The sequence below is a fragment of the Lutra lutra genome, chromosome 6, assembly GCF_902655055.1.
Source record: "Lutra lutra chromosome 6, mLutLut1.2, whole genome shotgun sequence".
NCBI lineage: Eukaryota > Metazoa > Chordata > Mammalia > Carnivora > Mustelidae > Lutra > Lutra lutra.
In genome coordinates this window covers 9,805,035-9,821,865 of record NC_062283.1, presented here as the reverse complement: position 1 = coordinate 9,821,865, position 16,831 = coordinate 9,805,035, and the positions used below count along the sequence as shown (strand labels likewise).

The 16,831-nt window shown below is 44.2% G+C and overlaps 1 protein-coding gene across 5 annotated transcripts in view; it reads left to right on the top strand.

Moving 5' to 3' along the window:
- The window catches only part of RNF144B (ring finger protein 144B), a 164,450-nt gene that overhangs the window by 142,199 nt on the left and 5,420 nt on the right, over positions 1-16,831 (top strand). For all 5 annotated transcript variants that reach the window (XM_047732948.1, XM_047732947.1, XM_047732946.1 and 2 more), the window contains 2 exons: positions 11,907-12,111; positions 14,175-14,319. In XM_047732948.1, coding sequence (XP_047588904.1) covers positions 11,907-12,111; positions 14,175-14,319 — 350 coding nt within the window. The remainder of the gene's footprint in view (positions 1-11,906; positions 12,112-14,174; positions 14,320-16,831) is intronic.

Sequence of the window (16,831 nt, the reverse complement as noted above, 5' to 3'; positions counted from 1 at the left end):
TATTACTCAGCCATCAGAAAGGATGAACACCCAACTTTTGCATCAACTTGGATAGACTGGAAGAGATTATGCTGAGTGAAATAAGTCAAGCAGAGAAAGTCAAATATCATATGGTTTCACTAATTTGTGTACCATAAGGAACAGCATGGGGGATATTAGGAAAAGGGAAAAATGAAGGGGTAGAAATCGGAGTGGGGGACGAACCATGAGAGACTCTGGACTCCGGGAAACAAATGGAGGGTTTTAGAAGGGAGGGAGGTGGAGGGAGGAGTGAGCCTGGCGACGGATATTAAGGAGCTCACGGATTGCTTGGAGCACTGGACGTCATACGCAAAACAAGGAATCATGGAACATGACATCAAATACTATTGATGTACTGTATGGTGACTGACATAACACAGTTTAAAAAAAAGAAAAGGTGCTGTATGGCACTGTGATAATGAAAGCTAATTTCTTACACCACCTGCCATATCTGGTTTCTTCATACTCTTACTCGAAGCATAAATCCACTTTCTCTGACCACCTCCAAGGAGATGATGACTTGCAAGTGGCTGCTTTAAAGACAGAAGATTCCGGGGCTGATAGTGGAAATGGAAATCTGTTTAATCACACGATTATGTTTTTACGCAGACAGTGGTTTTCTAGGAGGAAAAGCAGCCCAGTCTCGGCATATATTCACTAACCACAAGTAAAGCAAACACCTCACTTCCATGGGTTGTAACCTAACAGCGTGAGACTAGATAAATTCAGAAGCTGTTTCCAGGTTTGAAATTCTGTGCTCCTCCTCCGCAGTCTTGACAGTAGCCCCTCGGCTCAAGGCCACATCTGTTTGAATTTATTTACCATAGCGGATGTTAATTCTGATCAGTGGAGTTTAATTGCATTTTAACTATCTACAGAAGACCTTTGTTCTTTGAGCTATCAGAAAGCAAATTAGCTTTGGCATAATTAAAAATGCAGCGGGTCATTAAAGTTAAAGCAGTTTGGTTTATTTCAGCTGATAATTAGCTCGGATGTATTGTGTTCCTCACAATAAGAAATCGTGGAATATCTTTTTTGGCATAGTTTCATGATGGCAGAAAACTCACTCATGTTAGTTCAGAGAATTTACAACAGGATAAAAGCAAACTCTACATCCCTAATGGTGATAGTTTCCGGAGGGGAAACCAAGGGTCTTGAGATCAGCTTATGAAAACTGAAGGCCATCACTAGGGTCTGATATGGCCCTCCTGGCAGTTTTCTCAGAATGTTTATTTCTCAATAATTGTCAGAATACAGAAGTAGAAATAGCTTTGAATAGCATTTCCTGCCTTGCATAATTTATATGAACAAGTACTCTTACGTCAAGTAGTCACGGAGCTTTATTTCAGTAATCAGTTCTATCTTTCATAAGTAAATTCTGGTTGAAGTTTGTGAATTTGTCTGTCTCTGATGTAAGTCCATTACATTTAATCCCTGCTGAAACATGTTCATGTCAAGGTGTTGGGGGCACCACTGGGAATGATGTACACAGGGCCCTGCTTTTTCTTTTTCTGGATTCCCGAATTTACCTCCCATCTCGGAGCTCCATGAAGATTTTATCACTGCTGATGCAGAAGAAATTAGTTGAATATGCATGAGTTCATCTTCCTCCAGCTTTGGAATGGAAGTTTGAAGGGGGGAAAAACTAAACATTAAACTTTTGGGATAATTGTGCATTTTGCTTATCTACCTCATAACTGTTTCTTTTTTTTTTTTTTTTTTTTTTTTTTTGACAGAGAGAGATCACAAGTAGACGGAGAGGCAGGCAGAGAGAGAGAGAGAGGGAAGCAGGCTCCCCGCCGAGCAGAGAGCCCGATGCAGGACTCGATCCCAGGACCCCGAGATCATGACCCGAGCCGAAGGCAGCGGCTTAACCCACTGAGGCACCCAGGCGCCCCCTCATAACTGTTTCTAAGGCCAAGAGCCAGGAGTTAGAATTGAATTCACAATAATAGTAATAAAAAGTATACCTTTTTTTTTTAACCTGTACCTGTACATGGTTAATGCAAAATTTTTAATACACTTTTTATTACTATACACCCCCCCCTTCTGACTCTGCTCAGCTCATTGGGGTAGAGTCAAGAGCGAGGGGGGAAGCTCTTGTTCATGGACAGCAATTTGGCTTCCACCTGGCGCCCATCAGTTGGTTTCTCTTTGGTGAGTTTAGGACCACTAATATCTGATGCCCCGTTAGTGTGTTTTCCTTTTCTGCTAATCTGGCTTCTAGGTTCCATTCAGGGTAGACTCTATAACTTGATAGATATAAAGCAAAACTGTGCTCTTCATAGCATATTAAATGCAGCTGATGGAAACCCAGAGGTGCTGACCATAGGGTGCACAGGAGAACCAAGGGCCAGATCTTGATGCCCAGTGTTGGTTATGAGAGCAACAAGAAAACAAAGCACATGCTGTCCTGTGGCTTTCAGAAATTCCTAGTCTCCATCGTCAAAGAGCTTGATGTGTGCAGCAAATCTTATCGTGCAGGGACTGGTCAAAATGTCTCCTCTAAGAACTGCAAAGCCATTGTGGAAAAAACAATCCAGCTGGCCATCAGGGTCCCAATGCCAGGCTGTGTAGCGAAGAAAATGAATAGACAGATAGCTTATGGGTATGCCGTATTTGTGTTAATAAAACTACCCCCAAAATTGGCACTCCCCACCAGTGGCTTCTCATCGGGCTCAGGCCTTATCATCTTCATCTGTGATCAGGCCCTTGACTGTTCTGCGACCTCTCCCCTTGCTCGCTTAGCTCCTTATAAAATTTCACTGCCTTATTACCTGTATAAATCTCTTCTTTTGCATCATTTGGATATACATTGGAAATCTTTCAGGTCAAAACCATGTGTAGATTGGCTGCCTAGTCATGGTTCCAATCTATCAACTTAAATGTGTTTTTAAAAAATGGACATCCATAAATAACTCTCAGAAGCAGAAGTAATGTTTGCTCAGAGTCATCTGGTTCTCACACCAGTGTAGCACTCCCAGAGGCTTATCTCCAGCAATTCTGACCAAATTGATAGTTACCTCGTTGAAAAAGCGGAAAATGTGCTTTTGAGCAGAGAGGTCTCTGTCACGAATCAAAAATAAAGCAGGCAGAGAAAAAAAACAAATCCTGTAAGTATTCTTTGTATGTTCAGGCCCAGAGGCACCAGTATACCTTTTCTCCACATTCAAAAATGTCCTCATGAATTTCTATAGAAGGCTCGTGTCTGCTGTTTGACTGCCAAGGGATCAGTCTCTTTAATCTTCTCTCCATCTCCAGTTAGGGAAGTCGAGTCACTACTCTTCTGAATCTTCCGTTAACTCCTTGTTAACTTACTCAGCTCCTCATGTTAACATGGAAACAGAAAGCTGAGGGGACTGTCAGGAATTCGGCTGGATTTGTCTTTTTGCCTCAGAATAGTTACTTCCTCTGCTCTTCATGGTTTATCAAGAAGACAATAGCACACCTCCTTTGGCAATATCTTTTGCATAACCAGAACAGTATTTCAAAGCTGTAGGACAAGCTCAGGTACTCGTGTAAGGAATATCTGTGCCCAAAAGCAAACGTTACAGAAACACATGTTACTGTATTGCTACTCTGGGCACTTCCTGTATTGATAGACATTTCTCAAAGAATTGTGTCAGATTCTAACTAGCAGTGCTTTCTTTTTATTTAAATTATCGAAAAGAGTGGCTGATGATCCAGTAATCGCACTATAAAGTATTTACCCAAAGGATACAAAAATAGACTCGCAGGGACACATGTACTCAATGTTTATAGCAACATTATCAACTAGAGCCAAGTTACGGGAAGATCCCAAATGTCTATTGACAGATGAAGGGATAAAGAAGATGTGGTGTATATGTACAGTGGAATATTACTCAACCACAAAAAAGAATCAAGTCTTGTCATTTGCAACAACGTGCATGGAGCTAGAGAGTCTTATGCTAAGCAAAAGAAGTCAGAAAAAGACAAATACCATGTGATTTCACTAATATGTGGAACTTAAGAAACCAAACAGATGAACATTGAGGGGGCGGAGAGGCAAACCAGGAAACAGACTCTTAACTCTAGGGAACAAACTGAGGGTTACTGGAGGGGAGGCGGACATGGGGATAGGTTAAATGGGGGATGGGGAGTAGGCAGGGCACTTGTTAGGATGAGCACTGAGTGTTGTATGTAAGTGATGAATCACTAAATTCGACACCCCCAGCTAATATTACAATGTATGTGAACTAACTGGAATTTAAATAAAAACTTAAGTAAATAAAAGGGTGGCTGAAAGGGGGCTCTAGTTGAGAGAAGTAATTGGTTTAAATTAGTAGATATCTGTCTTCTGTTTCCGCCTGTGACCCTCTATATATTATTTATTTATTTATTTATTTGACTGTGAGAAAGAGACAGCAAGAGAGGGAACACAAGCAGGGGGAGTGGGAGAGGGAGAAGCAGGCTTCCTGCTGAGCAGGGAGCCTGATGTGGGGTTCGATCCCAGGACCCTGGGATCATGACCTGAGCCGAAGGCAGATGCTTAACCTACTGAGCCACCCAGGCCCTGACCCTCTGTATTTATAAGAGAAAAATTTTTGATTTGCTGGGTGGACAGGTATGTACTGAGTGCATCCCATCTGATTGGTGCTGTGAGGGGTGCTTGGAAATTGGATAGGAAGATCCAGAAATATTTACTTGTGACATGCTGTGGTTCTTTTTTTAAGATTTTATTTGACAGAGAGAGACACAGTGGGAGAAGAAACACAAGTAGGGGGAGCAGGAGAGGGAGAACAGGCTTCCCGCGGCACAGGGAGCCCAATGTGGGGCTCGATCCCAGGACCCTGGGGTTATGACCTGAGCCGAAGGCAGAGGCTTAACTGAGCTACCCAGGAACCCCTCATGCTATGGTTCTAAGTGGAAGAAAGAGCTTGCCTCTCCTCTAGGGTAGCTCATTGGAGTTAAAGATCCCACTCAGATGTGCAAAAAGCAATTAATGATCAAAAAATGAGAATATAGGGGCGCCTGGGTGGCTCAGTGGGTTAAGCCGCTGCCTTCGGCTCAGGTCATGATCCCAGGTCCTGGGTTCGAGCCCCACATGGGGCTTTCTGCTCAGCAGGGAGCCTGCTTCCTCCTCTCTCTCTGCCTGCCTCTATGCTTACTTGTGATTTCTCTCTGTCAAATAAATAAATAAAATCTTTAAAAAAAATGAGAATATAACCAAATACCAAATACTCTAGAAGAAGAAGATACACACCCATGGGAGACAGGCGAGGTTACTTCAGGTAGAAGTACTTGTCTGTATGTGGAATGTTCAGGAAGGAGAAAAGGCTGTCCAGCAAATGTGGCTAAAGGAACTGTCACTGTTGTCCTTTCAATTTCTCCTCCTCTTGTGCTACGTTCTGTTCTTTGGTTGCCCGCTCTGTGCCCCCCACTGGATGGTGTTGAAGTCGGGTTTATATATTTAAGTGTTTGCTCTCAGTTTGGACAGTGTTCAGTGATGTGTTGGTAAACAGATTTGCGGGGGAAGTGGGGAGGCTCTGATTTATGGTGCTTGCCAATTTCTGTAGTGTAAATACTCTCATTGTGGCTGATTTCTCAAGTGGGCGATTCATTTGATGTCACCAAATGTGGAGTTGACAAGATGGAGTAGGCTGTTGGCTCCTGGCAAGACCCCGCTTTAGAAGCTGACTGCCAATGTCCTTGCTCAGTGTCTTCTTAAGTACAGCATCTTTATTACAGTTTCTGGAAGGAGACTATTCTTTCCCTTTTATACCTTCCACACTCTGGTTGCCTACAGAGTTGCTATTCTGGGGAATGTTTTTTGTTTTTTGATCTCTGTTTACGTGGTGCCTTAGCTCTCTTGAACTTCATCTCAGCATGTGCCATCTGCTTTGTACTGTGAGCACGAGCGACCAGTTCTACTTCCTGCGTTTAGAGCTGATTGAAAGGGAAAACTTCATTATGGGTACTCAGATAAGAAAAGCGTTAAAATATTCCTGTCTTACAAAAATCTTCTGTATATTACACATTCCTTACCTCCACCCCTAAGAGCCGCTCACAGACGGTAATAGTTTATGTTATCTCATGGGGTGCCCTGTCAGTTATTGCATTGCTTTTTGAAAATATTTAATTAATTTAAACATCTCTTGTTCTTTTCACACTGAGATTTCTGAGAAGCAAACCTCTATTTTCATCTCTTTAAGGCTAGGGTCTCTAAAAAGTCCCTGAAATTGATCATTTGTTGAATGAACAATGAATAACAGACATTTGACTAAGTTTTCAGGCATATCAGCACAAGAAGTCAGGCCTCAAGAAGAAGTTTGGAATAGTCCAAATTAAAGCAAGATTAAGACTCAGTCACGGCTTGGGTTCTGTAAGTAAGGACATTTGGGGAAAATCAAGGACTGAGTCTTTGACACCATCCATCGATGGAACCAAAAGAAGCAGTACTGATATGAAAGGAGAAGGAATGTTGTGGGAAGAGAATAGAGAGGCTGGTGCCTTATGGAAGAGAGCCCCAAGAGTATCAGATAGAAGATAGAATGAGAAACATTTGCCGGGGATGAGTAGAGGGATGGCTGTTTTAACTTTCAGAGAGCAGTTTATTAAGGAACTGGGAAGAAAAAGTTTACTTTAGAGACTTAAGGAGGATATGAGGGGAAAGGAATGAGAATCAGTGAATCTGGATCACTCATCCAAGGACTGACATGAAACAGGAAGGTGAAATGGATGTTAGGTACAGGGAGACAGTAAGTAGGGTTCAAGCAAGGGTAATTATTGTTCATTTTAACGTTAGAAATTTTTTTCGTTGTCACCCTTATAAGTGACGCTTCATAAAGGAGGTCTAATTTTGAGAGTGCTATATGTAAAGTTCCATGTTTTGCCAAGTTGGTGTCTTTCCAAATGTAGAGAGCCCAACTGAGGTGGGTGGAGATTTTTAGAGTCTAATAACGATCATAACATACTGTCAACACCTGGACTGGTATTGGATGGTTTTAGTGTGCTATGTACATCTGTTGATGAAAGCACTAGAAGAGAATGGAAAATAAATTCCAGTGCAAGGCAATTCAAGATGGTATTAGTAGTGTGTGTATTGTAAGGCAATTGTTGGCAGAGGACTATATCTAGCTTTTGCAAAAAACCAAGAATGACTGCTATAAATCAACAGGAAGCATCCCATCACTGTGTCAGTGTATTGGAACACACAAATAAAATAAGTATTCCTTGCCTACAACCTAAAGAGAGAAGGGCCATCTCCATGAAGAGACTAGACCACAGCAATGAACAAGATGCTGGTTCTGTGACACCAAAATTAAGTTATGTTGTAGGTCCTTTATTTTTTAAATCTTTTTAAAAAAAGACTTTATTTGTTTATGTGACAGGGAGAAAGAGAGTGAGAGCAGGCACACAAGCAGGGGGATGGGAGAAGGAGAAGCAGGCTTCCTGATGAGCAGGGAGCCCGATGTGGGCCTCGATCCCAGGACCCTGGGATCATGACCTGATCCGAACACAGACACTTAACGACTGAGTCACCCAGGTGCCCCATGTAGTAGGTCCTTTAAGAATGGATAGGCTATAACTTAGTTAAAGATGAGATGATTTTTAGGGTAAGGAAAAGCCTAGAATGAGAATTGAATATATGGAGAAGAATGTGAAATGGAGGGGAAATTTGAATAGAAAAAGTAGATGATTTTCCAGGGAAGAGCTTAGATCCAGAATTATTTTATTAGCCTATTGTTCATATACCAAATTGAAATTAGCCTTTAATTTTTAAAAATTTTAAAAAGATTTTATCTATTTATTTGAGAGAGAGGGAGAGTGAGCGGGAGAAGCAGATTCCTTGCTGAACAGCAAGTCCGATGTGGGACTCAATCCTAGGACCCTGAGATCATGACCTGAGCTGAAGGCAGATGCTTAACCGATTGAACTATGCAGGCAACCTTATTTATTTATTTTAAAGAGAGTGTACAAGCACAGGGGGAGGGAGAGAATCTTGAGCAAACTCCCCACTGAGCACAGAGCCCAAAGCCGGGCTTGATCTCCTGACGTTGAGATCATGACCTGAGCCCAAACCAAGAGTCAGACGCCCAACCAACTGACCACCCAGGTGCCGTTGGTAGTAGCCTTTTAAAACTAGCTTTAAAAAATTATAAAAGTAGCATTTGCTCCTGTTTCTTTTTAAATTCAAGTTTAGGGGCATGTGTATGTCTCAGCTGGTTAAGCGGCTGCTTTTGGCTCAGGTCATGATCTTAGGGTCCTGGGATTGAGCCCCGCATCTGGATCCTGGCTCAGGGGGGAGTCTGCTTCTCCCTCTCCCTTTGCCCCCTCAACTCATGCTCTCTCTCTCTCTCTTTCTCTCTCAAATAAAATATTTTTTTTAAAGATTTTATTTATTTATTTGAGAGAGAGACAGTGAGAGAGAGCATGAGCGAGGAGAAGGTCAGAGAGAGAAGCGGACTCCCCGCAGAGCCGGGAGCCGATGCGGGACTCGATCCCGGGACTCCAGGATCATGACCTGAGCCGAAGGCAGTCGTCCAACCAACTGAGCCACCCAGGCGTCCCTCAAATAAAATATTTTTTAAAAAATAAATTCAAGTTTACTATTAAACTAAATCCTCACCTCTGATTACAACCCCTGCCCTTTATTCAAGGATAACTCTTTTTATGCTTCTTAGATTTTCTGAAAAAGTTAAAACATATTTCTATATATACATGCTCTTATAAACATGGTTCATTTATACTCTTCCTCAATCTGCATTTTTGAACTGGCAGTATATCTTTGGGATCTTTCCATATTGTCACATCAGTTCACCTTATTTTAGAGCTACATAGTGTTCAGCTATATGGATGTCTATTATTTATCTAGTAACCTACACAAAAGCCTTATGGGTCTGGCACAGGGTGTTAATTTTTAAAAAAGGTTAATAAATAATAAAAATAAAATTTTATTATGGTAAATAAGGTTTTCTACAGGATGATGTGTGTAGTGTATATTTTATTTCTATTTGCATACACACATTTCCTCGTGCCTCACTTTAAAGACTTTAAAGGTCGTCTCGGACATGGTACTTTAATCCCCTTTGTAAACTTACCAGCCGCACTGGAGGAGCAGTCCTTGTCTGACCTGGGCATTTGCTCCCTATTGCTAGAGGTAACCTTATGGGTTGAGATGCTTTCGTCTGCAAGGAACAGAATGCCGGGCTAATAAGTGCCTTAACCAGTGAAGGCACTGAATTCCCTCGCGCACGGGAAATCCAGAGGTAGGCAGTTGCGGGTGCGATTGACGGAGCGGCTCAACTTCTCCAACTCCTGTAATTTTCCCATTAGAGTTCCCCGGGTTGCGGCGGCCCAGGCATCACAGCTTCACACAGCCGTGTTCACAGGCTCGCAGACGGAAGGGAGATTCTTGCCCGAGTATCCGGAAGGAGATCTAGTCCCAGAAGCCCCTTGCGGTCTTCCCTCACCTCCCATTGGCCAGAACCGTGTCACATGACCACACCCTGGCTGCGCGGAAGACTGAGCGCGCAAGTCCGCTGTGTTGTGTGTCTATAGAGACCTGAGCGTTCTCAGCCGGGAGGTTAGAAAGAAGCTGGGACAGATGTTGACCAGATACCGTAAAGGTGGCTAGAGAAGTCCCTAGCAGTTCTGGATAGAGTTGAAATCTGTCTCCTGGTAACTCCACTTCGGGTATTGGTTAAGCTCTATAAGCTATCCCTAAAGACCAAGACTTCTAACGAAGTAAGGAGAAGGCTGCAACGTCTCCGTTTTGCCCCTTCCATCACCTCCTTCGCCTCATCATTCCTTTCTATCGAAGCGGAGGAAAGTCCAGAGCATCGCTGGTTTCTGCAGCTCAGACTCTTCCGTTGCTTTTTTGCACTGGAGTGTGCATCAGCTGCCTTGCTTCCTAAGGTTTTTTTTCTTTATGGGGATTCATCAAAATTTGTAACTGCTCCCATATTTGTTTCTGCTTTTATTGTGGCAACCCGGATACCTGAAAAATAAGCTGGTACAAACAGTTCAGAATGCCTACCAAATAATTTGGATTAGAATTATGAGGACAAGTGGTATCCTTGTATCTTTTTTACGGTGATCCGCAGGGATGTTACAAATTTAACTATAATATGAGTCTTTCCTTTCCGTATTGTCAGTCCTTTAAAAGACCTGGGATTTGGGGGCACGTGGGTGGCTCAGTCGTTAAACGTCAGCCTTTGGCTCAGGTCATGATCCCAGGATCCTGGGATCCAGCCCTGCATGGGGCTCCCTGCTCAGAGGGAAACCTGCTTCTCCCTCTCCCATCCCCCTGCTTGTGTTCCCTCTCTTGCTGTCTCCCTCTCTCTCTCTCTCTGAAATAAATACATAAAATCTTAGAAAAAAATTAAAAGTCCTGTGATTTGGAATGGGTGGTTAAGAAGGTAGGTGATGTGTGAGTCCTTAGCTCTAATTTATACACCAGCCTTCATTTCTTTGGACTTAGTGTTTGTGAAACCGTTATGAGTTTGGAAAAAAATATAAATGTGTGGAAATAAAAGGTCAGGACCTTGGAGCAGAGGTGTGTGTCACTGTCCCCTTGATTTTCTAACTAGCCTTTCTCAAACTTTTAGGGATTTCTTTCAAGGGTCCATCTCTCTTGGGGTCTGAGCACCTGTGAATCATAGGCTTCCCTTTTCTGATTTTATTTGGCTCATCGTTCTCCAACCCCTATTCCCCAGAATTATTAGATAAGAAAATAAGTGTAAGTGTTCTCTTTTTGAATGAAAACGTGTAATAAGTATGGATCTGATTGCTGTCTTTTCTAGACGAGAGATTAACGGAGACAGTGTTTGCTGGAACATTTCGGACTTATTTCCCCTGATACTGAATTTGTAAAATTATTACCTTTAAAACTAAGCTCATCCTTAATGCCTTCATTTCCTTTTCGCACCACTCTTTGGGTCTGTTTGCCTCCTGTGTGGAAATTTCCAAGAATCCTAAGCCTTAGGAGATTTAAAACTGGAATCCACCAGTTTAAAATTTGCAAAATACATTGGTTCGGAGAAAAAAGGGCCACTCTGTTCCTCAAATAACATCATTTTTACATGATATGTTCCCTTAAAGGTCACATTGTAAGACAAGAATGTGAGGTCTGTTATTGAATAGAAAAATGGAAAACCAAACAAGATTTGTAAACATTTGAATAGAATGACAGTCAGCTTACCCCCAACTCCATATTCCTTCCTACAGGCCACTTGGATGTGGTTGGTATAGTCTATAACTGACTATCATTTTATGGTCTGTGAAACCTTTTGATTGTGGATCTTCTGAGTCTTTTACAAATATCTCTAACTAGCATATGGTAGGAGAACAGAATATCCAAATTGACAGCTAATCTGACTTCTTGGCTAAGCCACACCGGGCACTGTTTGGTCCTTCAACTATTTGATTTCTTCCTTGTTCTTCCAGTTCCCTCTAAAAAAGGTAGGAAGAAACCTCACTGCTTATTTCTCAGTCCCGGAAAGGACAAAATCCCATGAGTTTCTTTTTCTTTTGCTTCTGTAGGTCCTTCAGGTCCAGTTTTCCTCCCAAGATAATACCCCCAAATAGTTGTAGCAGGGACTTAAGATTTTTGCCTACTTTGAGTGCTGAAAGGTGAGAAGTATTCCAGAAGACTTGCCCATTTGGGTTAGTGAGAACACTTCCTATCTGTTTGTAAGGGCAGTGGTGGCCTCTTCCACTGGTACCTACTTTGAGAAACATGGCAGAGCTGAGTGACCTCGTAGGTCTGGGTCCATTATGAAGAGCAAGAGTAGAAGTCACTGCCCTCGGTTGTACTAACCTTCCATAAATATTAGCCTATAAAAGAGAAGAAGGAAGGGGGGAAAGTCTAGGCCCGTACGAAAGACACACAGACCGTCACATTTTCTTTGTTTATGCTCTAGAAGTTCACCTGGACCCCCACCGAACGTGGTGTCCTGTCGCAGACTGTCAGACCGTGTGCCCTATTGCCTCCGGTGACCCAGGACAGCCCGTGCAGGTGGAGTGCCCTTCTTGTCACCTGAAGTTCTGCTCCTGTTGCAAGGATGCTTGGCACGCAGAGGTCTCCTGTAGAGATAGTCAGCCCGTCGTCCTGCCAACAGAGCACAGGTAAGAAAGGAGAAACGGTCTTTGTGATTATTCACCCCAAATAGGCCACTTGGAGAAGGAGTTCTCTTGTGATGGAAGTCAGAGATGGCTTCTTTCCCCCGTGGAACTTCCCTGAGAAGCGTCTCTGAACTGGGAAGTTGTTAACAAAGAGTAACCGACACAGTCTTTCTAAGGAGATTTTAGGTATTTTCCCCTGGAGACTCTCCCAGATACCGCTGAAATGAGGGTCTGAATGCATTTGGATTTTTCTTCAGGTTGGAAGGCCCACGGCCCACTGGTTTTCAATAGCAAGGCATGGCTTGTCCACAGCTGTTTGCTTAGAAGCCACGAGCACCTGCCGTGGATTTCTTCCTGCCTGCAGAGCGACGTGGAAATTACTTTGTGACCTGACCGTGTGGCAGCTTGTGGGGCGTGGCAGCCCTACAGAGAGAGCACAACAGAAGCGGCAGAAGCGGCAGGCCTTCAGGGGCTCGATGCTCAGTACCCAGGTCTCAGAGGGAACGAGCTGCGTCCCCTATACGTGGTGCCCTGCAAAGACGGTGCCAAAGTTCAGTCGGTGACAATGAGAAGCAGTTAAATCTGTGCCTTTCAGTACAAAGGGTTTTTACGGCAGCAGAAGGGCCCAGAGCGAGAGACCTTTGTGCACGATCCCTGGCTTTGCTGGAGGCTCTGGCTGTTCTGCATCAGCGAGAACAGAGGCACTGGTGTGCCCAGTCCAGCTGGCTGGCTCACCCCCACACCCTCAGAGAGTGTGGCACCATTCTTCAGGAACGGGAGCGCTGCCTGGCTAGGATACTGTGCTTGAATCTGGGACCAAACAAACCAAGAGGCAAACTAGACCTAGTGCCCGGGGCAGGCACACGCCTTCTTAGCCTGTAACCTCTGCACGTGGCGGATAGGTCTGCGGGCATCATGGGACAAGGGGAAGATCCCAGAGCAGAGAGGGGTTGGGGTCTATCTTTTATTTTTATTTTTTAAGATTTTATTTATTTAAGAAAGAGCATGGTGGGGGTGGGGGGAGTCAGAGGGAGAAGCAGACCCTCCACTGAGCAGAGAGCCAATGTGGGGCTTTATCCCCAGATTCTGGGATCATGACCCGAGCTGAAGGCAGACGCCCAGCTGGCTGAGCCACCCGGGCACCCTAAGAGGTTGAGTTCTGACATGGTCCCTTGGTATCGGCCGGACCTCATGGAAGTCACTCAGCCTCTGAGTCTGTTTCTCTATTTGGGGGGGAAAAAAAAGGTGGTGGGGGAAAGAATTAAAATGGTAACTGTCCCACTGCTGTAATACGGTTACTCTGAGTACCAAATCCGATCCTGGATCCAAGGACGCTTTGTGAACTTGATGTCTCCGTGAACCAGGGGCTGGTTCTGATGAACACTAGCTAATGTGCAGCACGGCGCTCTGGCTACCCTAACCGCACACCCCCATGTGTTCCACTTATTTTCCGCGCCTCTTAAGGCTGTGAGCCTGCGCTGACCTAGGCGTCCTTCGGGAGCAAGGCTGGGCGTTGATTTTCAGGTGTTCATTCTTGCATCCCCGCGACCTGTTGTGTTTCTTTATCAGAACAGATCGCCAAGAAGATTTGTCTATGCCATGTCCGATCCAGAACTGGTTGTTCTGTCGTGTAGCAGAACGCTTGTGCTTTTGCTTTAGACAGTGCGGGCTCAGGGAATGAAATACTAACTCAGCCAAATAAGGAACTAAGTCAGGTATGGAAAGTACAATTATAGCATGACTCCTAGCCAAAGATACGTAAATTAAGGTTCTTTTTTGTTTTGAGTTATCCCTACGACTAATAATCTGTGTTCCTCCTATTTGTACCCCCACCCTCTTCCATGGAAGTGAATTAAACTCAGATGAGGGAGAGGCCACTACCTCACCCATCAGGAACCCTAGGAATTCAGGTGGTGCGTAAAGTGGAATCTAGAACGGCTCTAGTGACCTGTTGAATTAATGACACTCGGCCCACTCTTCCCCAGCCCTGGTTAGTGGACTCCCTTGTAGTTCTAGCAGCATTCTTGACCCCCCCATCCATAACTTCTCATCCCTTTTGTTTCTAGAGCCCTCTTTGGGACAGACGCAGAAGCCCCCATCAAGCAGTGCCCCGTCTGTCGGGTTTACATCGAACGCAACGAGGGCTGTGCCCAGATGATGTGCAAGAGTTGCACACACACGTTTTGCTGGTACTGTCTCCAGAACCTGGACGTAAGTGCCACCTGGAAGCGCCTTCTGTGGTCTCTCTCCTCATCATATCTGGGCACCCGTCCGGATCCTCTGGGCTTTCCTTTTAAAATCTTGAATCTGTGCTTATCCTGCAAAAGAAGGTTATTTTTCTTAAGGATTCTGAGGCTGCTACTTAAATGTCTAGCAAATGTCCCTTTGAGTCCCTTCACTGTTTCCGCTTAGCTTTAAAGGCAAGCTTTCGTTGTAGGGACAGCTTCTACGTTGGGGGCACTGTCTCCTCTTATCACGTAGAGAGCCGTCAGTGTATTCATTTATTTTGCTGCTGTCACAAATCACCACATACGTAGTGGCTTAAAACAACAGAGATTTTTTTTGTCTTTAGTTCTATCCTCTGGAAATCTGATGTGGGTCTCACTGGACTAAAATCAAGGTGTCCTCAGGGCTGCATTCTTTTCTGGATTGCAGGGGAGAATCCATTTCTGGGTTTTGTAGCTTCTAGAAGCTGCCCACATTCATTGGCTTGTGGCCCCTTTCTCCACCTGTGAAGCCAGCCATATCACGTCTCTCTGCCCCTTCTTCTTTTGTCACAGCTCCCTCTGACCACAGCTGGGAAAGCTGCTCTGCCCTTAAGGACCCTCTGATGAGATTGGCCACATCTGGATGAAAGAGTGATTAGACTGGTCACATCTGGATGATACAGGCTGTTCTCCACCATCTCACGCTCTTACTTTAATCACATGTGTAAAGTCCCTTTTTCCACGAAAGCCAACAAATTCTCAAATTCTGGGGAGTGGGCCATGGGCATCAGTAGGGGAGCAGTTTTTCCGCCTACCATAATTTGGTTCTCTTCCTCTTTTTGAATTTAAAGAAGAAAGCCACTCAAATCAAGGGGATGTCTTAAATAACCATTCATTGGCGTGACTGTGGTCTTTCTCTGGTTTTGTTAGGGCTCCATTCCCGGATAACGGGGTCTGCCTCAGTGACTCTTTCCCCCTCACCATTGGTGAAGCACATCTGGCCCAGGTCAGGTGCGGCTCAGGCAGTCCCGAATCGAGGCTCACGGTACCCTCAGAGGTAAAAGGTGTTGTGAAGGATGGCTGAGCAGCTCTCCCTTCAATTCTGGTGTTTCTTCTAGCACGTGTGTGCTACCCCAAATAAGAAGAGAGAGTTCCTATTCGGGCAATGTGGACCAATGAAATACGTCCATACCAGAGTGAGCTCTCCGTCTTGGTGGGGTGGACCTTCTTTTCTCAATTATTTGTTTATTTATTTATTTTTTTACAAGATTTATTTATTTATTTTAGAGAGAGAATGAGAGCAAGCGAGCGCAAGTTGGGGGAAGGGTAGGAGAAGAGAGAATCTCAAGCAGACTCCACACTGAGCATGGAGCCTGATGCGGGGCTCGGTCACATGACTTTGAGGTCACAGCCTGAGCCGGAATCAAGAGCCTAACACCCAACCGCCTGAGCCATCCGGGCGCCCCACGCTATTTTTCGTTTCAGTTGCCTGGTTGGTTTCAGTCTGATAAGTGGCTCTGGTGACCCTTTAGTATCACATGGTTAGTGAGTCTGTGTGCGGCTATTATGGGATGCATGCTGGCTGCCACGGGCCTGATTTTTAAGTGAAAATTAGACAAGTTGTTTCAGATGATATCTGTGTGGAAGAATTTTAATCAGCCTGATCTTGGCGTTTCAAGCTGAGGTATAAATTAGGGGAAAGAAAACTGACATTTTAGGCTGTGGAATCTCGGCAGTGTTTTTATTTATTTATTTAATTAGTTAGTTAGTTAGTTAGTTAGTTAATTCCATTGATCCTAAGCCCTTGAATGTATGTGTGATATTTGAGACCCATTATGATTCCTAGCGTGTGATACTCTGGGCGAGGTTTTCACTGACTGTGAAAACCCCTCGTGTTTTTACAAAAGAAAGACATCTTTTCTGTTTGCCTTCAGGTTTAACCAGAACATTAATTGGGTTCATATCCCAAGGAGGCTGAGCCCATGAGGTTCTTTTTAAGAAGCAAGAATGTAAGGGAATAAAGATGTGTGCCAGATCCCCCCATCCTTTGGCTGAAATATGTTTGGGGTATAGTGTTGCAAGGAACACACTGTTCTGTTACTTGGACTGTTCTGGTGCTCGAGTTGAAATGGCACAGATGTTAAAAGCCTGGATACACAGACTTCAAATACTGAAGCATCTTTTTCTGGTCATTGTTTTCTGAGATCGAATTTTCTTGGTTTTCGCCAGGGGCACTGGCTTGTTGGTAATGATGTTTTTCTCTCGACAAGTGTTCTGTGTCAGATGGTGGTGTTGATCTTTGTTTATAGGAAAGTTTAAGAGACTGGGTCTGGGAGCAGAATGATTGTCCAAGAGCCAAGCCTGAGACAGATGCCCAAACTGAGTGATTTTTGAGTTTTGCTGGGATGTTGAGTTTGCTGCTGCCTTGGTCCTCATCCCTGCTGGTTCAGAGGACGAAGTGTTCTTTATCTGCTCTGGGGACCTCAGACACTTGTCCCTTTCCATTATCTCTTCTC